We start from the raw sequence: 27,489 nt of genomic DNA, 5'->3' as shown, positions 1-27,489 counted from the left end.
TCAGGAGCTGTTTTCTCTCAGGAGCTGTCTTCTTGACTGGATCCGTGCACATTTAGGGCAACCCCCATCCCTAAAACAGTCTTTGTGAAAGCAGGCCTTACATACTGAAAGACAAAAGACAAGTACTTCATCATTACAAAACAGAGCACATTTGTACATTTGGCTTATAGTAGGGAGGTCAAACGTTTTTCTGCCGTCACAAATCTTTATAATAAATCTTTAAATCTGTGGTAAAGCCAATATTTATGTAAATAGCATATTTCACCTCTATGAGATGGTCTACAGTCTACACTGTAAAAACAGTTTTCTACTTTAAGTGTAAATGCCATAAAAATAGAGTAAATTACCTTTTATCAAAATATTAACCATTAAAATAAACTCAAACTCAAATTGGAGTAGGGTGGGGCCACTGCTGGTATTGTCATATCATAGGAAGGCCACTTCAACATTCAAGTACTACTAACTACAAGAAAGCACAATATTTTGTCTTTGTTATTTTAATAATCAAGCAATGCAGTGAACCCTCTAGCTTTGTCGTGTAGCTGATCGTAAATGTTACCAGATAACTCGCCAATCCGCTCTGCCACTGTGTTCGGTGATGGGGAGATATTTTGGAACAAACTCTTTTTTTGTCTGGACATAAAATGTCAGTGACTTTCAACATGCAATCCAACATGCAATCTCCCTAGCAAATGATCTCAATACCTTCAATGCGAGGTTTGAGGCTGGGAATAACAGCACCAGCCTACAATCAACTGCAATGGAGGGGGGGGACACTGCTGATGGAGACTCAGTGTTCAGGTTAACAGAACATGAGATGAGGAGGACCTTCAAGAAAGTGAATAGCAGGAAGGCAGCAGGACCGGACGGTATCCCCAGCCGCGTCCTAAAAGTCTGTGCCGACCAACTGGCCCCGGTATTCACTGACATATTTAACCTGTCCTTGGAACAGGCTGTCATCCCCACCTGTCTGAAGAAGTCCACTATTATCCCTGTACCCAAGAAATCCAAGCCTGCTTGCCTCAACGACTACCGCCCTGTAGCTCTCACCTCCATAGCCATGAAGTGCTTTGAGAAGCTAGTGAAGAGCTACATCTGCTCCTCCCTCCCCATCAACCTGGACCCCCTGCAATTTGCATACCGCCCCAACAGGTCCACGGAGGACGCCATAGCCCATGTGCTGCACACAGCAGCATCACACCTGGACAAGAGGCAGGGGAACTATGTGAGAATGCTGTTCATCGACTACAGCTCAGCATTCAATACCATAGTCCCCTCCAAACTCATAGCCAAGTTCAGGGACCTGGGCTTGAACTATGACCTCTGCCAGTGGGTCTTGGACTTCCTGATGGGCAGACCCCAGGTGGTGAGAGCAGGCAACTGCACCTCCTCATCCATCACTCTCAACATAGGGGCCCCCCAGGGCTGTGTTCTGAGTCCCCTCCTCTACTCCCTGTACACACACATGACTGTTTGGCACAGCGGAACAACAACACATCATCAAATTTGCTGACGACACAGTAGTGGTGGGCCTGATCTCTGCAAACGACGAGAGGGCCTACCTGGAGGAGGTCAAGGTTCTTTAGGAGGTCGGGGGTCAGGGACTACAGCCCCCTGAGCATCGACGGGGCACCGGTTGAGAGAGTGAACAGTTTTAAGTACCTCGGAGTCCACATATCCGAGGACTTGACATGGACCTCACACATTGACAGTGTTGTGAAGAAGGCACGGCAACGCCTCTACTTCCTCAGACGCCTAAGGAAGTTCCAAGTCAGTCAGAAGATCCTTAAGAACTTCTACTCATGCACAATAGAGAGCATAGTGACTGGCAATATCACCTCCTGGTTTGGGAATAGCACCGCACAAGACCGTAGCAGACTACAGAGAGTGGCCCGCTCAGCCGAACGCACAATTGGAGGGGGGCTTCCCACTTTCCAGGGCATTTACAACAAGCGGTGCATGGGCAAGGCTAAGAGAATTATCAAAGACTCCAGCCACCCAAACAACTGCCTCTTTGAACTGCTGCGGTCAGGCAAGCGATACAGGAGTCTCATGGCAAGCACAGAAAGACTCAGAAGAAGCTTCTATCCCCAGGCCATCAGGATGCTCAACAAACAATAACACTATGTAACAACCATCAAATGCACTCACAGCACACACATCCACACACACTTTAAACATACAACTCACTGCAGCACCCACTTTAACCACTTTAGTACACCTAAGCACACTTTATATTTATCGATAAAGAATTTGCACTACAACCCATACCTCATTACACCTTACTGTCAATTATATACTAAATTCTACCTCATCCCACTTCTGCTTTGCACTGTATAGTATATTGTATGGTAACTAAGTTACTTCTACTCTACATAGAGCATTGTATATAATATATACTGAAATTTTTTGTCTACATACTTGACTTCTATTTTATACTTGCTATACTTATTTTATTATCTATTTTTGCCTAGCACAGTCTCTGGAGCGAAACAGAAAGAAGCATTTTGTATAAAAGTATTCTGTACTTCTGTATGACAACTAATAAAGAAACTTGAACTTGAACTTGAGAAACTGTCCTTCCGTGAACGGCTTTCCTGCTTTGGCGATTAAAATCATTGGTAAACAAACGTAGTGCTAAAAATATACACTTTGACTGCTGTTTTGATAGGGTTAGGGCTACATTTGAAAAAGAAACGCAACATTAATTAATACGGACTGTATTGATCTATTTATGGCGTGAAATTTATCTCTGTACCAGACTGCTCGGGCATAAGGGGTTAAGGGTTTAAATACACCTGGAGGGGATCTTTAAGGGTTTAAATACACCCGGAGGGGATCTTTAAGGGTTTAAATACATCTGGAGGGGATCTTTAAGGGTTTAAATACACCTGGAGGGGATCTTTAAGGGTTTAAATACACCTGGAGGGGATCTTTAAGGGTTTAGAATACATCTGGATGAGATCTTTAAGGGTTTAGAATACATCTGGAGGGGATCTTTAAGGGTTTAGATACACCTGGAGGGGATCTTTAAGGGTTTAAATACACCTGAAGGGGATCTTTAAGGGTTTAGAATACATCTGGAGGGGATCTTTAAAGGTTTAAATACACCTGGAGGGGATCTTTAAGGGTTTAAATACACCTGAAGGGGATCTTTAAGGGTTTAGAATACATCTGGAGGGGATCTTTAAGGGCTTAAATACACCTGGAGGGGATCTTTAAGGGTTTAAATACACCTGGAGGGGATCTTTAAGGGTTTAAATACACCTGGAGGGGATCTTTAAGGGTTTAGAATACATCTGGATGAGATCTTTAAGGGTTTAGAATACATCTGGAGGGGATCTTTAAGGGTTTAGATACACCTGGAGGGGATCTTTAAGGGTTTAAATACACCTGAAGGGGATCTTTAAGGGCTTAAATAGACCTGGAGGGGATCTTTAAGGGTTTAAAATACACCTGAAGGGGATCTTTAAGGGTTTAAAATACACCTGAAGGGGATCTTTAAGGGTTTAAAATACATCTGGAGGGGATCTTTAAGGGTTTAAAATACACCTGAAGGGGATCTTTAAGGGTTTAAAATACACCTGGAGGGCATATTTAAGGGTTTAAAATACATCTGAAGGATGTGACATGGTGATGAGTTCTTACTTGTGCAGCGTCTACAGATGTGGTTCTGGAAGGGAAACAGAATGTCCTCCTGCCTGCACAGCTCGCAGAAGAAGCCTCTCGCCAGACACAGCTGTGGATCCAAATTAGGATACTAATCAAAATATAGTCCTGTGTGGGTTAGAGTGCTTGGTGCTCTGAGCGTGGTACTAACACTGCCAGGGTTGGGGGTTTGATTCCCATTGGAGGAGCTGCTACCCATACTGCCCACTTCAGTCCACTGTAAAGGGCTTTGTGTCGTGCTGCTAGAAAAGTGCTGGAGGCATGCAGCCATTAAAATAATACAGTGGTTTTCATATTCTTTTGTGGTGATATTGACCTTGAATTCCATAATTAATATGGGTGAATAATTAGAAAACCATAACATTATGCCTTGTATACTTTTTAGCAGCAGAGTGGACTGCAGGGCTAAAAGAGGAATGATACTAGAGACAGTTGCATCAGATAACAGCAGGAACTCAGATTCAGATTCAGATTCAGATTCAGATTCCTTTATTGAGCCATTTGTGTAAACACATTGGTAATTGTTGCAGCAATACAGTGTATGCATTTTTTCTTTTTTCACAGTAAACAAACACCAACACAGACAAGAAACGAAACAGTGCAGTGGGGGATTAATCAATAAATAAAATACATATATATATATATAAAGTGAAGTGTGCAGAGATCCAGTACGGACTAGTGCAGTGCAGTCAATGTCATTTAGCCAGTGTCACTTGGGGGCAGAGGGGGGGGGGGGGGGGGGGGGGGTACCGAGGGGGGGGGGGGGGGGGGCCTGAGGCATTGATCAGCCTGGCGGCTGAGGGGAAGAAGCTCAGTCTGTGTCGAGCTTTCACAGCCTTTGGGATCCTCAGCCTTCTCCCAGAGGGGAGCAGGGTGAAGAGGCTGTGACCGGGGTGGGATGGGTCGGCCATGATCTTTCTCGCCCTCTTCAGCGCCCTGGAGTCGTGCAGGGACCTGAGGGAGGGCAGGGGACAGCCGATCACCCTCTCCGCGGAGCGAATCACCCGCTGCAGCTTGGCAAGATCTTTTGCCGCTGCAGCAGGGAACCAGGAGATGATGGAGTGGGTGAGGATGGACTCAATGATGGCCGTGTAGAATTGGGCCATCATGGTCCTCGGCAGTTTATACTTCTTCAACTGCCGGAGGAAGAACATCCTCCCCTGGGCCTTCTTGAGCAGGCCCGTGATGTTAAGCTCCCACTTCAAATCCCGGTAGATGGTCATGCCGAGGAATCGGCATGACTCCACGGAGGTCACCTGAGTGCCTCCCAGTATGATGGGAGGGGGCAGGGCTGCTTTCTTCCTGAAATCCACTACCATCTCCACTGTCTTTTGAGCGTTGAGCTCCAGGTTGTTGCAGCTGCACCAGCTCTGCAGCCTCTCGATCTCCCTCCTGTAGGCCGACTCATCCCCCCTGGAGATGAGACCCACCAGGGTGGTGTCGTCAGCGAATTTCAGGAGTTTGACCGAGGGGTGTAGAGAGGCACAGCTGTTGGTGTACAGGGAGAACAGTAGTGGGGAAAGAACGCAGCCCTGCGGGGAACCGGTGCTGGTGGACCTAGAGCTGGAAATGCTCTTCCCCAGCCTCACCCGCTGAGACCTGTTGGACAGGAAGTCGGTAATCCACCTGCGAGTGGAGGCCGGCACCTGCAGCAGGGATAGCTGGTGCTCCAGGATGGGTGGAAGGATGGTGTTGAAGGCCGAGCTGAAGTCCACATACAAGATCCTGACATAGTTGCCCGCGTAGTCCAGATGTTCCAGCGTGTAGTGCAGAGCCATGTTCACAGCATCCTCTGTGGATCTGTTGGCTCTGTACGCGAACTGCAGCGGGTCCAGCACAGGATCTGTGATGAGCTTCAGGTGGGCCAGGACAAAACTATTTAACTGGGAGTTATTTCAACCCCCTCTAGCAACACTAGGACAAAGAAACTGAAAAGTCACACCCAAATGATAGCAGATGTCAGCATGATACTTGATTGGCTTTGATTGGATTGACAACTCTATAAAGAACCCAATAAAAACATCTATATAGATATTCAGAAGTAAGAATCCAGGTATATGTATCACAGTTATATTACAGAGTTTCAGTCTGGTAAATAAAGGTTGGTGTAGGCTCACATGATGTCTGGTATCAGTCTAGAAAGCACTGACTGTACTTGGGTGATATTAGACATCTATAACCATATAGAAGGAATGTTTATTCAGTCAGAGGAGATTTGAGCAGCCAAGGAGGGGGGCCATCAAAAGCGCCCCCCCCCTCTGTACTCATCAAAGGAACCACACCAAAAGACCCACACAGGAGATTGAGGAGGTGGGGGCAGTCAGCCCCCACAGAGGAAACCAGGGGGAGGGGCGGACCGCCCTTCCTGAAGAACCAACTCGATTGGACCAAACATATTAGTAAAATGTGCTATTATTGGTGGGAAATTATAGTATATAAGAGCGAACATAGTGTTATTCAGGAGCCCAGACCCTCCCCAGGTCTGTGGCTCCCCCGCTCCCCACCCAGAGAAATGCTGTCGGCTGATTTTCATGTAAGTAGGCTGGATGGACCCATTATGTTGGTTAGAATAGAATGTAACTTATCTTAGAAACCAGGCTTACGTATATGAAAAGGGGCTTACAGTAAATTCTCTAGTTTAATTTATGTTAACGATGACTGTTATATGTGATGATTAATGTATTCTGATAATCCTTGTATGTGAAAAGCAACCTTTTTATTCACTCTTGGCCGCCGAGACAAATAAATCCATGAGTTGAATTCGAACTCGCTTGTCTGGACTGCACGTTTATTCCTTGCTGGCTATATTGGAAGTCAGATGAGGAGACCAAATTCTATCACTTATGATCCTTTTTCCTCCTTCCAGTTAGCGACCTCCTTGTACTGTACAATAACCTTAGATAATTGATAGGATTCTACTACAGAAATGGTGCCGTTTCACCCGCCCTGTTGTGCCCCCCCCTGAAGATGTGCAGTGAGGTTTGTGTGGCTGGCTGCTCAGAGCCACGGCCCTGCTTGTACGTTGGGGACATCCAGGAAAAGAGCCGGGGGTTGATGCGTTTCATTAGTGGGTTTGCAGTGCAGGGTTTTGCTGTCTGGATGGAGGACCAGAGGATGGATGGAGACTGGTTGTGTAGTAGGCCACTAGTTGGGGCCCGGGGTGAATATAGCCTTTGCGTACAGGAATGGGGGAGCGGTGTTTAGGTTAGACTGTCCAACGGTAAAGGGATTGCGCTTGTTGTGCAGTAAATATACAATCATGTGCTTTTGATGTATTGTGTGGTTATTTAGACACAGGAGGCCGTTCCCGGCCTGTTCGCTTGAGGTTTATGGCAATAAGTACGGGCAGGGTGTTTGGTGCCAGGCCCTTGTGGACAGGGGGATAGTAATTTTTTTTTATTTTTGTTGAAAGTAATAGCTTAGGGGGACCCAAAGCACATAGGTTAGGGATAGGTAAGATACTTGAGGGGACACGGCGAGGAGCGGTAGAACGTGGATTATAGTTGCAGAAAGGCAGGAAGTGGGACTGTGAGGTGACTATGGACAGTGATGGACAATGCAGAGTAGTCAGATCTTAAAGAGAAGATTATAGGGTGAGGTAAAGAGTGTGATGAGAAAACCGTGATCGTAGTACAGGGAATATGAGCCCTGATACCACGGAGAGAACAGAGTACAGGGAATATGAGCCCTGATACCACAGAGAGAACCGTGATCGTAGTACAGGGAATATGAGCCCTGATACCACGGAGAGAACAGAGTACAGGGAATATGAGCCCTGGTACCACAGAGAGAACAGAGTACAGGGAACATGAGCCCTGATACCACAGAGTGATGATACTATAGAGTACAATGAGACAGAGTTACAGAGTAGACAGAGTTACAGAGTATAGAGTACAATAAGGCAGAGAACAGAGTACAGAGAACAGAGAACAGAGTACTTATGAAAGCGTTGCGCCATGTAATCGATGTCTCGTACGGGGGGTCGGTTTGTTTGTATTTATGTATTTATGTATTTGTGTATTTGTGTAACAATGTGTGATCATAGCAAACTCGGCCGGGGTTGTTGTGTTGTTTAACGTGGGTCGGGACGATACGGGTCTGAAGCGAGTCATATTGGGAGTTGGGGCTAACTAGCTTAGCTCTGTGGAAGAGCCGCGGTAAATCTAGGGACGATAAGGCGGCGAGGTGAGAGATTTGACAAAACACTGTGGAAGGAATTGTTGTTAAGAAGCGAATCGAGTGGTTCGTTGATATGATTATGGCCGTATTAGTGGTTATATTTAATGCGGGATTAAATGTGTGTACGGTGTGGTTATGGAGAAGCAGTCGCAGGTTGATGACGTCATATTCAGGCTGGCTAGGCTGTTAGCTTGCGTGCGACTGTTCTGTGAGTTTGCGGGCGACATGTGTTATGATTGGAGTTTTGAAAATGATGGTTAGGAAGTATTTGAGGACGCGGTGGTTGTCGTGGCATTGTATTAGGACGAAATGGAGTGTTTTGTGATAATAGTTGTACGTTGTTGCGGTATACATTGGTTGCTGTGCGTTTGCGCTACTGCGCATGCGCGTTACAACGCGGCTCGCTGCTTTTCATTTTCATTCGCCCTGAGGATGAATAACGGGTGAGGAAATATTTGGCAATGTATTGAAATGTTTGTATTTGTATATTGATATTGTATGGTTGTGTAACAAGGGGGACAGATGTGTAATGTATGATGATTAGATTATGGGAGGAAGTCAATAAAAGGGTTACTTAGACTGCAAACAAGGCAGTGGCCTATCAAGGGGGAATTCAAAAATTAATACATGGCCTATACAAGGCTGGGATTCTCAGCCTGGCTGCTCTGGGTTAGTGTATTTGATGGAACCATACATATACACATTAGGCACAAGGGTATATTTTTAACCAAGGGGGGTTTGATTGATTGATTGATTGAAGACAGTACAGCTAAATACATACAATTGTTAAGGGGATGCAGACCAGAGACAGGGTTCCCCCGTTTTCAATTCATCATAACGTTTATGACATACATGATATACAGATAGACAGTAGTTTGAGAGTGGCAATGGGCTGAATTTGGTAAACTGCTCTACACTGAAAATGATGTATTGCTTGCATTGTATTCAATTGATGCATCTACATTAGGATCATGTGTCACATATGGACCGAGTGAACGTTCCCAGAACGACCGGTTTACAGTTTTTTAGTCTTAGCATGGGGGAACTATCCACTAATGATGTCTAACCACATGTGTGATGCTTATATCTGTGATATGCAGTCTGTTTACTTTTTGTTGACATTTTTAATAACATTGTTAACTTAAATAGAGTCACACTGTTGAGTTGAAACTGTTTAGGTTGTGCACGTTTGTAGAGAATTGATATGGTGTTTATGTATGTTAAATCTTGAATGCCATTGGTTTATATAGGCTGTTTTAATTTTGATATGATTGTGTTTACAGTAGTTGAAATGATTGTTTTTATTCCGTGGTTATCTGTACTTAGGACACTGTCTGTGACTAGGTGAAGTTGCAAATAGGTGCTACTTAACCTCTGGGGGGAGGGTGTTTAGACTTCCCCTGGAAGCAGTAGGAATGTGTGTTTTATTCAAACCCAGGGGGCAGTGCAGAATGGGGTTTTATTACAGGAGGCCCTGCATAGGTCACGGGAAGCCGCGGGGGTTGCTAAAACCTGTTGTTTATGATCGCTGTTACACTCACGAGAGGGACCTAGAATATCTTTACAGCAGGGAGTTGATAACGTTATATGCCCGAGGGGGGTCAAGCGGGGCAGCTGTTGCTTACAGTGGCTGTTTTATGACAGGATGACGGAGTAGGGAGGGGGTAGGCTCCCCGAACCTCTACTCCGTAACAGGCGGCGGTGGAATCGGAAGATTCCCTGGGCACGTTAAATCCATTCTATAGTCGCTGGGGAGATACTGAAGGCCCTCGTGTCTGGCAAGATGACCAACATCTTACTGTGTTACCGTCTAGTCGGCCCAGGAAACGTTGCATGTAAGTTAGTGTGGGCACTGGGTGGTACGTGGACGACGGTCCACACCTAGAAGTGGGGCAGTGCACCGGAGGGGGCACAGCACCTGCTGGGAACAGGCTAGGCTGGTGAAAACGGTCAAAGTTTCCATACCCATAGCAAGTGGGGTGGGGATCAGACCGTAGGTTTCAAAACTGAGTGGCTGATAGGTACTACGGACAATTAGCTGCTTGGGGTCCTGACTTGATGATGGACTATGAGATCTCTATCGACTGCGTCACCGGCCGGTCAGAGAGCGTTATGACCCTGTTTATAGTCACAGAAACGCAGGAAGTGGGACTGTGAGGTGACTGGACAGTGTTGGCATAAATGCATCTGGCTCAATGTACAGTCAGGCCACAGTAAGCCGAAACCGAATGCGTTAGTAGGCGAGTTGTGCTTCTGTGATTAGCAGGTTTGAAAAGAACCACTGGGAAGCAGAAGGGTAAGGGGTGTCAAGTCAGAGGAATCTGGACTGTCACTCCTAAGATTGGAAAGGGTCCCAGACTTAAACTGCACCTGAAGGTAAAAATAAGGGGACTTCTTCCGTTCCTGAGGAGACTTTAGCCTGGAAGTGGAGACCTGATCTGTTGGGGGAGAGGGGCCCGGCGGCGGGCAAGGCAGCTAAGGCTGGTTGTACCGTCGTAACGGACTACCTAAACCTTACGGGGAGAGGTGCATCTAAGTAGGGCAAGGAATGCATCCGAACGGGAGGAGGGTACTCTTAACTGGAAGGAGGTTAAAAGGGTCAAAGCGCAGGCCTGGTCAGATTAGATGCGCCAGGAGGGAGGTCACAGCTGGTGAAGATGAGGGAGAATGGTCAGAAGGTGATAACAGATGACAGCTATTTTTACAACAGGGGCACAGGACATGGTTTTAAGGGGTCAATTCATGATCAAAGGCAGCATGAGGGAGACAGGAAGATAAGGTGCTAATTCGGGGCAGCATGAGGGAGACAGGAGGTGACAGGAGGATGAGACAGGGGGCTAATTCAGGAAACAGCTGGAGGGCGAGCGATAAAAATCAATAAGATGATCATTCAATTGGTTTATGACTTTTGAATGGTGACTATTTGGTGAGGGAATGATTTGAGACTGCCTGTGCACTGGAATGCATGGATAGGTTTGAATTAAAGATGGGTTCCAGTCCATCTTGAAAGTGAGGGTAGGATTCTAAGTGAAGTATATTGGGTTAGCCTAGGGTTGAGTACAGGGAAAGCTGAGTGAGGCAGGAAGAGATACTAACCAGTGTCTTGTCCAAGTGTCTTGTCTGTGGTTGATTAAAAGGTTGAAAGTATTTGTTTATGAGATGTGTTATATGTTGGGAAGAGATGGTGGTTGGAATGATCTGAGTGACTGTGAATGATGAGAGTGGTCTGTTATTGTCTGTGTTTTTCTTTTTGGTGAATGTTGAGGCTGGGGATGACAGATAGTAGACAGAGTCTGTTATCTGGTTAGGCCTAACTATAGACAGGATGTTGGGTCTTGTGGTGAGCCAACTGACCACTTTTAGTGATTGGTTTTAGCTTTTCCTTCCTTTCTGAGAACTCTAATTTTCAGAATTGAATGTGTTGTATGGCTGTGGGATGTTGGATGAAAGCGTTTACTTTGTATCATTTCACTTGGTTTGAGTGTCAAGATTTAGGTTTTATTTTAAAAGCGGTGGTGGTTTTGATACACTGCTTTCATTCAAGTTTATTTCTTTTGAATGTCTTAGAAGTTAACAGCCACTGTTATGTGTGGATGAGCGTTTAAGTCTAGATTTTTAGGTTTCTTTTCTATTTTTTAATCTGTAGTTTTCTGGGCTGATGATGATGAGTTAAGAGGTTGTGTGCATGTGAAGTTTGAGGCTTGTTGTTTTTATTCCTTTAATATTTTCTTGGTGTGCATGGAGCATTCACAAGTGGTCTGTCACGGGTGTAATAGGGGGATTTATTTTGGGTTTTTCTTTTCTTTTTAAAAAACCGTTAATTTTAATGTTTGGTGCTTGTTAGTTTTATTTCTTTACTGTTGTATGCAAAACATGTGGTTGAAGGAAAGGTTTATTGGGATATTTTGTTAATTATTTGTCTTTCGTTTTTGTTTCTAATCTGCTTTTCATGGTCTGGGTGTGAGAGGAGAGAGCTGGTGGCAGGAGTAATGGTGTCAGGACAGAATGTCAACAAAAGCTAAGTGGCTCCATCACATTTGCATATGAATTAACATTGGCTTCTCTTTTTTTTTTAAACAAACACATAAACAAACATGACAACACACGATAAGATATACAAGCATTAATTGTCAGAGCACATCCAATGAAATCACATTTTAGTTAATTGTCTTATATAAGATATACCCCTAATACCTGTTATCTAAAAACCTACACACATATGCTCCAGCTCGAACCCCCCCCTAGCTAGCTTTTATTCTCTCCACCACTTCTAATCACATTGACATTTTGGATTCATTGAGACCCACAATTCTTGCTGTAGATATTTCTTGATAAATCACATCGAGATATGTAAGAAACCAAACTTTCCGGCACATTTTTTCCGGTTGAAACCAGCGTGATGCGATCAGCTTTTTAGCTACTGTGATACCCGATAAAACCAATCTCTTTAGCTGTGGATTTACTGCAAACTCAAAAACATCATTCAATAGTAATACCGAGGGGTGTACAGGTATATTCCAAGATACGAGTTTTGATAATTGTTGGGTCACATCTTTCCAGAATGCCTTAACTGGTGGGCAGTCCCAATACATGTGCATAAATGTCCCTTCGTCCCCATTTGTACATTGGGAGCATTTGGAGTCTTGTTTAAGACCCATTCTGCACAGTCTTATAGGAGTCAAGTATGTCCTGTGAATATAGTTAAGATTGATTTGTTGATGATCCGGGTTCCTTGATGTAAGTCGGACATTTGCCCAGGCTCCTTGCCAATCAAAGTCATTTTCCAGGTCTGGTATATCCCTCCTCCAGACAGAGTCTAGTTGGAGGGTTTCATACGAGGACGTTAGTAATTGATGATAAAAATCTGAAACAAAACCTCTCGATGTCTCTCTTTCATAGAAGAATTTGTGGTATCTGTGGTGTTCAATTGGTATGTCTAATGGAACACCGTGAGACTTCAAACATAGCTGTAACTGTATGTAAAAAAGCCATGTGGACTTGGTGAGATAAACATTTTTGCGTATTTCTTTATCACTACAAACATTGGCTTCTCTTAAAAGTATTTGACGTAGTGTGTAAAAGGGTTTGCTTTGTGTTTTTTTCCCTCACAGATTCAGTCGAGGGGGGGAAGCGGAACGACACATGTAGAGGAGTCATAAATGTTGAGTATGAATACATTTCATTAGATTACGACACAGTGGAGTGAACCTGTTCAGTTATTTCCTGTGGGAAATTGTTAGATTGTGGAACGAGGTCGCTTGTGGACGCTAGCCCCTCCTTCATCATAGCCCCGAGAACAGAGGCCAAAACAGACACAGGTTTGGGAAGCATCCAGACTGGGAGAACCGTCTGTAAATCCGAGGAAGGACAGTCATAGGTCAAAATGTGACGGGATCACAGGCCTACAAACAGTTGCTACGGCTGAGGCTGGCTAGCATGGGGGGAAGGGGGAGGCAAGGCCGGTCTGGACCTGTGCAGAATAGGTGAGCAAGGGCCTCTGTGGAATGTGAAATTTGGTTGGTATGGAGAACGGGAGGTAACTGAACAGTAGCTACTGATGGACTCTGTTTGTGCACATGTGATTTGGTAGAAGGCGCAGGCAGAGGGCAGAAAGATTAACACAACGCAGGGTAGACGCATACACATAGATTATGGCCAAAGTGAGGAGGTGGTGAAATTTTCTTCTCCTTGAGTGTTTCTACACCTTCCCTGCCCGACTGGTGACGACGAGGAGGTAAGGTTATATGACCATGTTATGGTCATAAGGGGGGTGGATAGATGAGAAGACCAATTGATGGATTATGCAGATGTGATTGTGCTGTTTTAGGAAAGAAAAGAATTAGCAGGAGAAGAAAAAATGAATGTAAAATTAATACTGTGATACTAATGTATGTTTCTCTCAACCAGATCATCTAAAAGAGTGTGGAAACAGACTTTCATATAGATTAAGGAAATTGGGTTTTAAATTTGTGATTTATTATATTTTAATGTATAATTTGTAGATTAAAAGAAATTGTTTTATTGTTTTCAATAACTCAAAAGTTATTGTTTAAAAGGTGGGCCTCTGGCTAATGAGCCTTGAGGAGCAAAAACTCATTGATGATATGTACCAAAGAATAATGAAAAAGAATGTGAGAAAAAAGAAAAATTGAGAAATTTGAAAGAAATTATGATTTTGTTATTAGGTTGTATGGTTGGTATGTATAGAAAATCAAGTCAATATACTGTATTATGACAATAATGATTGCCAAAGTGAGGACTGTGGTGATATTGACCTTGAATTCCATAACTAATATGGGTGAATAATTAGAAAACCATAACATTATGCCTTGTATACTTTTTTTTTTTTTTAAACTTTATTTTTTAGCGTTTATCGCTTTCCTGGTCAAGCATGACCGACAGTTGCAGGGTGAAACGGGAGAGAGAGCAGGGGGAGACATTCGGCAAATGACGGCGAGTCCGGGAATCGAACTCGGAGTCAACCAGATCCGTGACGCAGCACGGAGTCCCGCGCGAGCGCGGTAACATGGTGTGCTACTGGAGCACCCCGCCTTGTATACTTTTTAGCAGCAGAGTGGACTGCAGGGCTAAAAGAGGAACGATACTAGAGACAGTTGCATCAGATAACAGCAGGAACTATTTAACTGGGAGTAATTTCAACCCCCTCTAGCAACACTAGGACAAAGAAACTGAAAAGTCACACCCAAATGATAGCAGATGTCAGCATGATACTTGATTGGCTTTGATTGGATTGACAACTCTATAAAGAACCCAATAAAAACATCTATATAGATATTCAGAAGTAAGAATCCTGGTATATGTATCACAGTTATATTACAGAGTCTGGTAAATAAAGGTTGGTGTAGGCTCACATGATGTCTGGTATCAGTCTAGAAAGCACTGACTGTACTTGGGTGATATTAGACATCTATAACCATATAGAAGGAATGTTTATTCAGTCAGAGGAGATTTGAGCAGCCAAGGAGGGGGGCCATCAAAAGCGCCCCCCTCTGTACTCATCAAAGGAACCACACCGAAAGACCCACACAGGAGATTGAGGAGGTGGGGGCAGTCAGCCCCCACAGAGGAAACCAGGGGGAGGGGCGGACCGCCCTTCCTGAAGAACCAACTCGATTGGACCAAACGTATTAGTAAAATGTGCTATTATTGGTGGGAAATTATAGTATATAAGAGCGAACATAGTGTTATTCAGGAGCCCAGACCCTTCCCAGGTCTGTGGCTCCCCCACTCCCCACCCAGAGAAATGCTGTCGGCTGATTTTCATGTAAGTAGGCTGGATGGACCCATTATGTTGGTTAGAATAGAATGTAACTTATCTTAGAAACCAGGCTTACTTATATGAAAAGGGGCTTACAGTAAATTCTCTAGTTTCATTTATGTTAACGATGACTGTTGTATGTACATGTTGGGGTTTTGAGATGCAAACCTTGTTGATCCTTTGTACAAAACAGACATGATTAATGTATTCTGATAATCCTTGTATGTGAAAAGCAACCTTTTTATTCACTCTTGGCCGCCAAGACAAATAAATCCATGAGTTGAATTCGAACTCGCTTGTCTGGACTGCACGTTTATTCCTTGCTGGCTATATTGGAAGTCAGATGAGGAGACCAAATTCTATCACTTATGATCCTTTTTCCTCCTTCCAGTTAGCGACCTCCTTGTACTGTACAATAACCTTAGATAATTGATAGGATTCTACTACACTTTCTTATTAACCCTTTCACTGCCACACGACAGAAGGTTAACCCTTTCACTGTGACAATACAGAAGGTTAGCCCTTTACTATCACACAACCGACGGCGATGCTCCATCATTAGCATCATTAGCTCCTTCTGTCGTGTGGCAGTGAAAGGGTTAAAGGGGAACTATGCCCACTTTAAGAATTCATACACGTTATTAGAGGTTGTCATATTAGATGAGAATGAGCCATTATTCCATTGGTCTAAGACAATCCCAAAATATTAATGAAGATAAACTCTCCCAAATCCAAAAACGTTATACTTGATGTCTTCAAGTATAATGTCTGAGGCTGCTCCATAGACAGTGAATTGGGAAGGATGGTATATAGACCAGTGGTTCTCAAACTACGGGTCGCGACCCAAATTGGGGTCACGGGTAGGTGACAGTGCTTTATACTTATTGCACATTGGCAAGTAAAAAACTTATACACATTTTTGTATTTAAAAAAACGTTTTAATTTTTTTATGTTCTGGCAACATTATTCTGGCAAAATTTCATGTTGAAATTACGCGATACATTAAGTGTGGGGTCGCCAAAAAAAAATCCTAAATAAAATGGGGTCGCGGTATAAAAAAGTTTGAGAACCCCTGGTATAGACAACACTGAGAACATCCAGGGGGTCTATATGAGTATTATGGGAACATTTTCTGTTTTAGAACTGTTTCAGAATAATACTATGAAAAAATAAAACTCAAAATCAGTTTCCCATTCATTGTCCATGAAGGAGCTCCAGACTGTATACTTGATGAACATCACAAGTTTGAGTCAGAGTCTGGCTTTGGGAAGAGAGCAGCTCATGGTTGCAAATGTTGACCTTCCTAGACCATGTAAATAACATACTGTATTGGAATTCTTGACTTGGGTGATGTTAACCCTTTCACTGCCTCATTACCAAAACGGTTAACCCTTTCACTGCGACAATACACAGAAGGTTAATGAAGTATCTCATGTTTTCATTTAGAAATATACGACATTAACCCTTTCACTGCCACACTACAGAAGGTTAACCCTTTACTATCACACTACCGACGGCTACCGGTCCCATCAGCATCGACGGGGCACCGTTTGAGAGAGTCAACAGCTTTAAGTACCTCGGAGCCTACATATCCGAGGACTTGACATGGACCACACACATTGACAGTGTTGTGAAGAAGGCACGACAACGCCTCTACTTCCTCAGGCGCCTAAGGAAGTTCCAAGTCAGTCAGAAGATCCTTAAGAACTTCTACTCATGTACAATAGAGAGCATCTTGACTGGCAACATCACCTCCTGGTTTGGGAATAGCACTGCACAAGACCGAAGCAGACTACAAAGAGTGACACGTTCAGCCAAACGCACAATTGGAGGGGGGCTCCCCACCCTCCAGAACATTTACAACAAGCGTTGCAAGGGCAAGGCTAAGAGAATCATTAAAGACTCCAGTCACCCGAACAACTGCCTCTTTGAACTGCTGCGGTCAGGCAAGCGATACCGGAGTCTCAAGGCGAGCACAGAAAGACTCAGAAGAAGCTTCTATCCCCAGGCCATCAGACTGCTAAACGAATAATGAACAACAACCACCAAACGCACATAGCACACACATCCACACGCACACACTCACTTTAAACAGACACACTGTAGCACCCACTCCACACACTTTATAGCACACACCCACTTTAAACAAACACACTGTAGCACCCACTCCCCACACTTTATATTTATTGATGAAGGATTGCACTACAACTCGTACACCTTACTGTAAATTGTACCTAAATTGTACCTCATCCCATTTCTGCTTTGCACTATATAGTACTGTACATTAGTACACTGCATAGTATTGTATATTATATGGTAACTCAGAACATTGTACATATGTCTATACCGAACACTGTGACCTCATTTTCTTCTTCTAAATTACATGCTATACTATGTTATTTGATACTATCTTGTCTAGCACAGTCTCTGGAGCGTAACAGTAAGAAGCATTTTGTATGAAAGTATTCTGTACTTCTGTATGACAACTATTAAAGAAACTTGAAACTTGAACTAGTGTGATAGTAAAGGGTTAACCTTCTGTAGTGTGGCAGTGAAAGGGTTAAGGTTATTTTTATTTACTTTTTTACCCCGGAAAAGTGCACATTAATCAACATCTTCAGTTTCCAGATCAATGTAAATGTGCCAGAGTTAGCTAATGAGCTAGTTTCCATCTGTAGTCCCTGCCTACCATGCAGGAAACCAGAGTAGCTGGAGGAAACCCACGCGAACACAGGGAGAACATGCAATCTCCACACAGAAAGGCCCCCACAGCTAACCACTGTGCCACCCTGCAGATTCGAGGCTAGATTTACTGTGAGGCAAACTGCGAGTTTAGAGAGTGCACTGTGGCTGCAGTGTGGACTCAAGTCTATATCTGATGTACAAAGACTCCATGTTTAATTACACAGTCAGTGTGGGGAACCTCCCCTCTGGGCCAGCTGTGTGCGTGAAGCAAAATAATAATAATAATAATAATAATAATAATAATAATAATAATAATAATAATAATAATAATAATAATAATAATAATAATAATAATAATAATAATAATAATAATAATAATAATAATAATAATAATAATAATAATAATAATAATAATAATAATAATAATAATAATAATAATAATAATAATAATAATAATAATAATAATAATAATAATAATAATAATAATAATAATAATAATAATAATAATAATAATAATAATAATAATAATAGGGCACCAGGGTGGCACCACGCGCTGCGGTGCAACACGGCCGTCCCGGGTTCGACTCCCGGACCCGGCGACCTTTGCCGAATGTCTTCCCCCATCTATCTCCCATTCTTCCTCTCTCTCTCTCTACCGGACTGCCCGGTAGCAAAAAAACAATAAAAGATCTACCAAAAAAATGTATTATAATAATAATAATAGTGATAATGATAATAGCTTGGATTTATATAGCGCCTTTCAAATGGTAAATGGTGCATTTATATAGCGCTTTTATCCAAATCGCTTTACCATCCAGAGCCCTAAGGTCTGCTGACCAGCTGCTGCTGGAGGTGCCCAGGACCAGGCTCAAAACCAGGGGAGACAGAGCCTTCGCTGCCACCCGACTCTGGAACAGCCTCCCCCCCCCCCCACATACGATCTGCCCAGAGCCTAGAAGCTTTTAAATCGATGCTTAAAACGCACCTCTTTTCCCTGGCCTTTGACCAGAGTTAGCCGCCAGTTGTACACTACGTTTGCTGTTACTCTGGACTTTTTATCTATTTTCTTGCCTCTTTTATATTGCACCTTGCTCTTGTTTTCTTAAGTGTACTATACCTTTTTCTGTAATTTTAGTGTATTTTACTTGTTACTGCATTGCAGGCACGTGCACACATAGACGTGAAGGGGTGCCCGGGCACCTGCCTTTTTCATTTTTCATTAGAAAGTGCCCTTTTTATGCCCCTTTTTTATTTTTTTTTACTGTTGCACATATAGATAGACTGCCCTGCCCTTCCAAATGAAATATGTCATGATAGAATCTAAATATTAGGTAAAGAAAGAGAGATAAATGCCCCTACCCCTCTCCTGGAAGGACCTATTATTTACGCATAGCACGTGGGTAGGTGATGATGAGATGATGTAAACCGCGCGCTGCCAGACGCCTGTATACTTTCCGTAGCCGCATTTCTGGCAGACGCTCTCTGATTGGCCGACGCCAGTTTCTACACTGGTTAAGCCTAGCCACTCTTCGAAGTAGGTTCAGGTTAGAGTTTGTCTTAGAGCGTGACGGCAAGTTCTTTCGACGGTTAAGTTTAGGCACTCTTTCAAAGTTGGTTAAGGTTAGAGTTTGTCTTAGAGCATGGCGATAGAACGCCAGGTAGTTTAAAGGCTGTTCGACGCGGAAATGGGCAAAGACAGTAGACACAGCTCATCAGTACTTGTGTTGTGCTAACTGCTAAAGAAGCTATTTGGCTGGATGCAGTCTGGACAGTGGATATACATCAAGACAACAGTCTGTGACTGTGGGACAGTGGACATAATACTTCATCAAGCCCTCCTGACCTGGACCACGTTTCAACTAAACAAGTGAGTTAATGCGGTCTCTCTCTCTCTCTCTCTCTCTCTCTCTCTCTCTCTCTCTCTCTCTCTCTCTCTCTCTCTCTCTCTCTCTCTCTCTCTCTCTCTCTCTCTCTCGCTCTCTCTCTCTCTCGCTCTCTCGCTCTCTCGCTCTCTCTCTCTCTCGCTCTCTCTCTTGCTCTCTCAACACAGCGTGTTAATTTCGGCATGCCGCCCGCAGCTGTTGGTCTGGAGCGCATATTGTGTTATTAAAGGGACACTGTAGTTTTGGTGACATCTATCGGTGAAACTGAATGTACCATAGACTTGTATTAACCCCAAAAATTGGGCTCACGCGCAGTGCACGCTCGCATTGCATTTAATAATTGATGCCCTTTTCTCCTTTTTGGGCACCTGCCTTTCTAAAGTCCTGTTGTGACGGCCACACCATTTGCCGCACATCAGCACTAATGTCGGTAACTACTACACCCCCTCACTACACTCCCTTTCTTTTCATTTGGTCCTTATGCATTGTTTAACATCCATAATACCCATACACAAATCAAATAATGACACCACACATTATTATTGTTTCATATACCATACTTCCATCTTTATTTGCATTATGATATATTACAAGGTCCTAAGTTAGTGCACACTTAGTTTACATTGTTTATCATAATTGTTTGCTCATGCTGTTTCTTTGTCTTACATGTTTGGTGTCCCGGGCGGTGCTCTGCTCCTGAATCCATGGTCCACCCTCCCTGGCTCGAACCTTTTGTCGTGTGCTACCCATCTCAGAACCCCTGACTGCTTCCCTAACTTGTGTGTTTTTACTACTCTGTTCCATATAATCAAAGTGCACTTGGTAATTGGATCTAACAGTTCCTCTTTTTCCTTGAATAGTTCCCTATCCCCTACCAGAACCTGTACTTTGTATCCCCCCCCTTCTTTTTCAATGTCTTTCCATCTAGCTTCATAGTTGTCGTTGCACCAGCACGTCACTGCTCTCAGCTGTGCTGCATAATAATAGTCTTGTAGGCTGGGTACTGCCATTCCCCCCTTCTCCTTTGGTAGCTGTAGAGTTTTATATCTGACCCGTGGTCTTCTCCCTGCCGATATGAACCTCGACACCAGTCTGTCCCACTCCCTGAATTGATTCTGTGGTATCTGTATGGGTAGAGACTGAAACAGGTATAGTAACCTTGGTAGTATGTTCATCTTAATAACCTCTATCCTTGAGTTGAAGTCCAGGGGCATTACTGTACATCTCTCTAAGTCTCTCTTGATGTTCTGATTGATCTGTGTATAATTCGCCTCAAACAACTTCCCAACTCCTCTCGTGATGTTCACCCCTAGGTATTTAATCCTGTCCATGTCCCACCTTATCCCGTATTCTTCCCTAATTTCTGTCGTTGGAGTATAGTTCCACGCTAAGGTCTGTGTCTTTGTCACGTTTAGCTTGTATCCTGAGTAGTGGCCATATTCCTTCAGTAGATCCATCAGTGCCGGGAAGCTTGTATCTGGTTGTCTCATGTATACTATCACGTCGTCCGCAAATAGGCCTAATTTGTGTTCCGTCCCCTTTATCTCTATCCCCTTGATGTCCTCGGTCTGTCTGATCAGTTGTGCCAATGGTTCTATGAAAACGTCGAAAAGTGTCGGCGATAGACAACAGCCCTGTCTGGTAGCCCTCTCAAATCAAATCAAATCAAATCAAATTTATTTATAGGGCCCGACAACACACGTTAATGTCCCCATGGGCCGTACACGTCTTCTTTAAACAAGTCAAGAAGAAAACATAACAATAAGTCAAGAACAGAACAAGAACACCATAAGGTCCAAACATTTTTAGATGAATGCAAATAAATGAAATAATGCAAGCACTCCCAGACATACCCCACGCAAAGGTAAGGAAAAACTCACTAAAACCTAACAATAGGGAAAAAAGCTTCACAGGCAGTGTGGAGGAGATCCAGTCTGATTCTATCTGTCAGGCTGCCATTCACCTTAATTTTCGCTGTCGGCTCCTGATATAGTGCCTTGACCGTCTTCATTGCCCTTTCGTTTAGTCCGAATTTCTCTAGTGCCTTATATAAAAATACCCATCTAACACTGTCGAATGCCTTTTCTGCATCTAGGCTAATCAGTACTGCACTCCCACCCTGCTTTTGTATCTCCTCCACTATGTGTAATGTCTTTCTTACATTGTCCTGCGTCTCCCTTTAATGAATCCAGTCTGATCTTCATCTATGATGTCTGGCATAAACATCTCGAATCTCTTTGATATTATTGACGTATACATCTTATAATCCACGTTGAGTATGGACACAGGTCTGAAACTACTACATAATTCTCTATCCTTCCCTTCTTTCGGTATCGTGGTGATTATGGCTTCTTTCCATGAGGGTGGCATTTTGCCCTCTTCCATCGTGTGCCTGAATGCCGCTCCTAACATGGGCGCTAGTTCTAATCTAAATGTTTTATAGAATTCCGATGGGAATCCGTCACTCCCCGGAGATTTGCTATTCTTTGCTCTACTAATTGCCTCTTCCAGTTCCCGTTCTGTAATTATTTTATTTAATTCTTCATTCTGTTCTACCCCTATTGATGGTAACTCTAGCTTCTCTAGAAAAGCGTCTATTTCCTCTTCTCCCGCTGCTATTGGTTGTGTGTATAGTGTCTTATAGTAATCTCTAAATGTCCTCTCTATTTCAGCTGGATCTCTCAATATTTCGTTAGTCTTTGTATCTCTTATTGTGTGTATCGTGTTTAACTTCTGTTGCGTCCTAATTCTCCTAGCTAACAGTCTAGTCGCCCTTGGCCCCCCCTCATAGTACGTCTGCTTCATAAACCTTGCATAAACCTTTCTTTTCTATTTCCATCAATAATTCCCTATTTATCTTGGCCCTTACTTCTTTGATTTCCTGTTCTTTTGAGATCTGGTGCTTCCCCTCTAATTCCTTCAGCTTTCCTATCAGATTGTGATATGTCTCCGTTCTGGCTCGCTTCAATAGTGCTGCTTTCTCCATCAATTTGCCCCTTATTACCGCCTTCAGTGTGTCCCATAGAATGTTCGGGTCGACATGGGCGGCTACGTGGGGTAGTGGGCAAGGCGTTCGCCACGAATACTGGAGACGCTGGGCTCGCCTGTTCGAGCCCAGCGATCCACATTGCTTTCAGTTTAGCTGGTCGTCCGTACTAATACACATTGGCCGTATTAGGGGGTGGGAAACTGATGGGTGGGGATCGGGCGTTGTGGACAGCGACTCCTACAGGTCGGTTGGTACGCCTGCGCAGTAGAATCAGGAAGTGTCGGGGGCAGCGTGAGCCTCCCACGCGTTACTCCTCGCCACTGAGAGATCGAGCTGCGCAGGTGAAAAGATGCGACTGCTGGTACCTCGAGTACCGGAGGGGACTTGTGCTATGTATGACTTAGTCCACATTGCAGCCGGCTTGTGGGAGGCAAGAAACAGCGTCCGTGACAAGGGAGGGTTGAATTGGATGATACGAAATTGGGATGGGAGAAAATATAGAAAATGGGAGAAAAAGTGGATACAAAAAAAAATTTCGGGTCGACCTCCCCGTTGTCATTTTCCTCCTTATATCTCCTCCTTAATTCCACTTACCAATCCCTTATTATTCAATAGTCCCACATTTAGTCTCCAGATCGTGTTCCTCCGTCTACCCTCAAGGTCTACTGTCAGATATGTCGCACTGTGGTCTGATATGTCCGCCACCCCTATTCTGCATTCCTTTGCCCTGTAGCTATCCCCCGTCGTCATAAGGAAATAATCTATTCTCGAATATGTCGCGTGCAGATGTGAGTAGTGCGTGTACTCCCTGTCCAACATGTGCATGCCCCTCCAAACGTCTGTAATTCCCATTTCTGCCATTTGTATATTCATATACCTACTAATTTGTGGTCTCCCTTTCCTAGTACTTGTAGTGTCCATGTCATGATTCAATACCACATTAAAATCCCCTGCACATATCAGGATCCCTTCCAATTCCATTGCTATCATGTCATAAATGGTCTCAAATAAACATCTCTCACTCTCCGGGGGGGACATATACATTTACTAACGTAACCATCTGTCCCTCCATTTTCCCCTTCACCACAACAAACCTCCCCTCCTTGTCCCTTATTTCTTTGACCATTTCAAATTTCACTGTGTTTTTGATTAATATTGCTACTCCTCTCCTCAGGGTCTGTTTAAAGGAACTATAATATGCATTCTCATATCCAAATATTTTCAGTTTCTCGTGTTCCTGTGCTATAAGATTCGTCTCCTGCAAAAATACCACTTGCATCTCAACTTTTCTACATTTCAACATCACTTTACTCCTCTTTATTGGATTATTCATTCCATTTACGTTCAACGACATCATTTTTATACCTTTAACCTTTGTCATCTTTCTTCTTTGCTCGTCTGTCAGTCCCCCCCATGTCACATACAGTTTTACCTTCGGTTGTAGCCTCCGCTCTCTTTACCGTATACCCATAATAGTTAACAAAAAAGAAAAACATAAACTCTACATAAAGTGCTCCCAAGGTGTTCGGGGGTTCCCTGTGTCCCCCCCCTCTCCCCTGCTGGCGGGTGGAGAGTAACGGCTCTCTTAGTGAGAGGGCTCTCCCTAGCGGCGTGGGGGCCTGAAGCCCTGGCCCCCATCTTCTCACTATAATTGTCCAGCATTCGTGCTGTTTAGTGCGTTCGAGCTCCTGGTCAAAGTGCTCTATATGTCCTTCCTCCTGTCCAAAGATCCCCACCTCCTAGGTCTCTCTTAATGTGAGTCACACGTTCCATTGCCCCTCCTTCCACCCAGTCAAACGTGTGGTATCCTCTGTGTGCGCCCATGTATTTTGTTTATCTATCTATGTGCTGCATATTTATCTTCTTGATTACTTCCATCTGTGATACTTGCAATGTGTGTTCATGTATGTGTTTCATTAGGCATTATGCATTGTTTATAGCCGGGACATGTCTGTTCGCCCCTGTAATTATCCTCATTCGTAATGCCTGCGGTCTCATTGTGCTTGTGTGTCCCCTCTGGGGCATCACCCCTAGGCTTTCGCTGGAGTGCCGGCTCCCTCTACTGGCCACTGTTGGTATACCCTCGTTTTCTCCCCCCGTCCTGGTCATGTTGTTGCCTAATTACATTCTTAATTATTTACCTCTGCAGCGTTTGTAGTGCGTGTTCATGCATATGCTTCGTCAGTTCTTATACATTGCTTCTATCTGGGCTGCTTATTCCATTCCTTGTGTTTGTACTCATCCCGTTCGCTTCCCCGTGTCTCCTCTCATCTCCTCCTCTCCGTCCCCATCTCTCGCCTCCTCATCTGCCTCCGCCCTCGGTCTGCCTCGGTTTACTCCGGCCCTCCTCTCTCCGCTCCAGGACCCCGGTCTCCTACCCTGGTCCACCCACGTGCCTTCTCCATTCTCCGTTGTAGGCTCAGCGTCGGCTCGACCTCGTTCCTCCCGTCTCCTTCCTCCCGTCTCCTTCCTCCGCTACCTCCATCCCCCTCCGTCTCATCTCCTTCGCCGCCTCCATCGCCGTCGCGTATGTCACGGTCCCCTCCTTCCAGTGAATCCGCAGCGAGATCATGGGCGATTGGAACCTTATTCCGCTGTCCTTCAGAATTCTCTTAAGCCCCGCGTAGCTTCGGCGTGTTATTGCCACCTCTGTTGAGTAGTCGTGGTCAAACGACAGCCTTTTCCCCTCGATCTCTATTTTCTTGCTCCACGCGGTTCTGAGTACCAATTCCTTTACCTCGAATCTCAGAAAGTTAATAATCACCGCTCTCGGGGGTCTGCCCACGTGTGGCTTCGGAGCAAGCGCCCTGTGGGCCCTCTGAATCTCCATCTTGTCCAGTCCCGTCTCTTTCAATTCCTTCTTGATAAGCGTTTCCACATATCGGGCCATCGATTCTTCTTCGACTCCTTCCTTCAGTCCCCATAGCCTGATGTTATTTCTCCGTGATCTCCCTTCCATGTCCGACAGCTTTGTCCTCATCCTTTCCTGTTGCTGAATTGCTATCGTTAATACCTCGTGTATCTCCGTGTTCCACTCCTCTGCTTCCGCCATTCTTACTTCCAGCGCGGTTACACTCCTACCCTGCTCCGCCATCTTCTCCTCGACTGCTTTGAGTCCTGTATTTATTTCACCTCTGAAATCCTCCTGTTCCTTCCTCAATTCCTCCCTTAGCCTCCCAATATCGGTCCTTATCGTGTCCGTGTTCGTTTGTATAGTCGCCAATATTCCGGCCTGCATGGTCACGGCCCAGCCTGGCATTTCCCTGCCGGTCGCAGCCGATCCTCCTCCTTCCTCCACCTGTCCCCTCCCGTCCTCCTTTCGGGGGCTCTGCACCTTCAAATTCACCCCTTCTCGTGACCCCTCCATTTCTCTCTCCTTCGTATTCATTGTTTCCTCCTTGCTTCTCGTGTGCATCGCTATTTTTTATTTCTTTTCGGGTCCTTATTCATCAGTTTTTTTTACTTATTTGACCAAGAGCTCCATCGCACGTGTGCTATCCGTCTGCTCTCATACCGGAAGTCTTCAGCAATTAGTCTTATCCTTGTTTCATTTGAGTTACTGTCTTTGGTCCTGGCACCATCCTTCCCTCTTCATTTACTCAGTCACCTTTCCACCGCGGAGATTTCTCCTTTCGCCCGCAGCAGCGCTGTCCTCCGTTTCCGATGTCGTCAACCCGCCACATCAACACAGCAGTAGCTAACATGCACTGTTGCCCAGCTAGCTCCGATGCCGCGCTGTACACTCGTGAAAAAAAAACACGTCCGGCTATGAGTCCTCTGTCTGACTGGCTGGCTGCTGCAGTGCTGTCTGCTAAGTAGTACACGCGAACGGAAAGACTGCGGACTCAGATGATTCGTTCAATGACTTGGTTAGCGGACTCACCGGAAGCACCATGGATTCTGATTAGTTCAAAGATTCGGATTAGCGATCTCCTGTTAGCGGATTCACCGGAAGCACCGCGGACTCAGATTTGATCAGTTAGTGGACTCACCATATATACAGGGGTGCGTTGGTGATTTCAAAGCTGGTTGCACTGGGTTTTAATGACGCCACGTGCACGCGCACTCCCATGCATGCGCATACATGTTCCCTCGCGTTAGGGCTGGGTGATATGGCCTAAATATGATATCACGATTTTTTCTGACCTTTCGGCGATACACGATACACATCACAATGTTTTTCTTTTTTTCCCCAAACAATTCATTATGAGGCTTACCGAGACAGTATTTGAGTTTGCAAGCTAACATTAAAGACAAAATAAAATACCCATGCATTTAGCATTTTTATATTAGATTTAGATTATTGGATTATTAGATTATATATTGCATATATTTAGCAATGAGATATTATATGATTTAGATATGAAATATGATGAATTGAAAATGGGGGACCCTGATGTAAACGAGACGAAAGTCTTTCTCTGGTCTGCATCCCCTTAACAATTGTATGTATTGGGCTGTACTGTACCCATTCTGCAATATGTTAATACAGTTTTAAATCAATCAATCAATCAATAAATAGCATTTTAGCATTTTTATGAAACTACTGTACATTTGTATGTCTCTAAATGTTTTGATGAATTGAAAATGGAGGACCCTTATGTAAAAAAGCCGAAAGTCTTTTTCTGGTCTTCATCCTCCAGTCCACTGTTGTTGTATTGAGCTGTACTGTATTGTACCCATTCTGCAATCTGTTAAGAAAGTTTTCATTCATTCAATCATTCAGCCGGCAACAGAATAATTTTGATTGACAGTCGAGTCTGCCAATTACGTCACACCGCTTGCACCCGCCCTGCTGTTCTTAG

General features: G+C 44.2%; 1 protein-coding gene across 1 annotated transcript; it reads right to left on the bottom strand.

Annotated features, from left to right (window-relative positions):
- Positions 1-25,256, bottom strand: LOC311229261 (protein associated with UVRAG as autophagy enhancer-like; the record flags this gene model as incomplete). Its single annotated transcript, XM_084315328.1, has 3 exons — positions 1-104; positions 3,649-3,739; positions 25,164-25,256. 3 exons carry the CDS (start codon positions 25,254-25,256, stop codon positions 1-3), a joined length of 288 nt encoding a protein of 95 aa, XP_084171454.1.
- Between the last annotated feature and the right edge of the window lie 2,233 nt (positions 25,257-27,489).

Source organism: Notolepis coatsorum (assembly GCF_963971535.1).
Source record: "Notolepis coatsorum genome assembly, chromosome: 5".
Lineage (NCBI taxonomy): Eukaryota > Metazoa > Chordata > Actinopteri > Aulopiformes > Paralepididae > Notolepis > Notolepis coatsorum.
The sequence above is the reverse complement of the archived record's forward strand: the minus strand, read 5'-3'. Positions and strand labels throughout refer to the sequence as shown.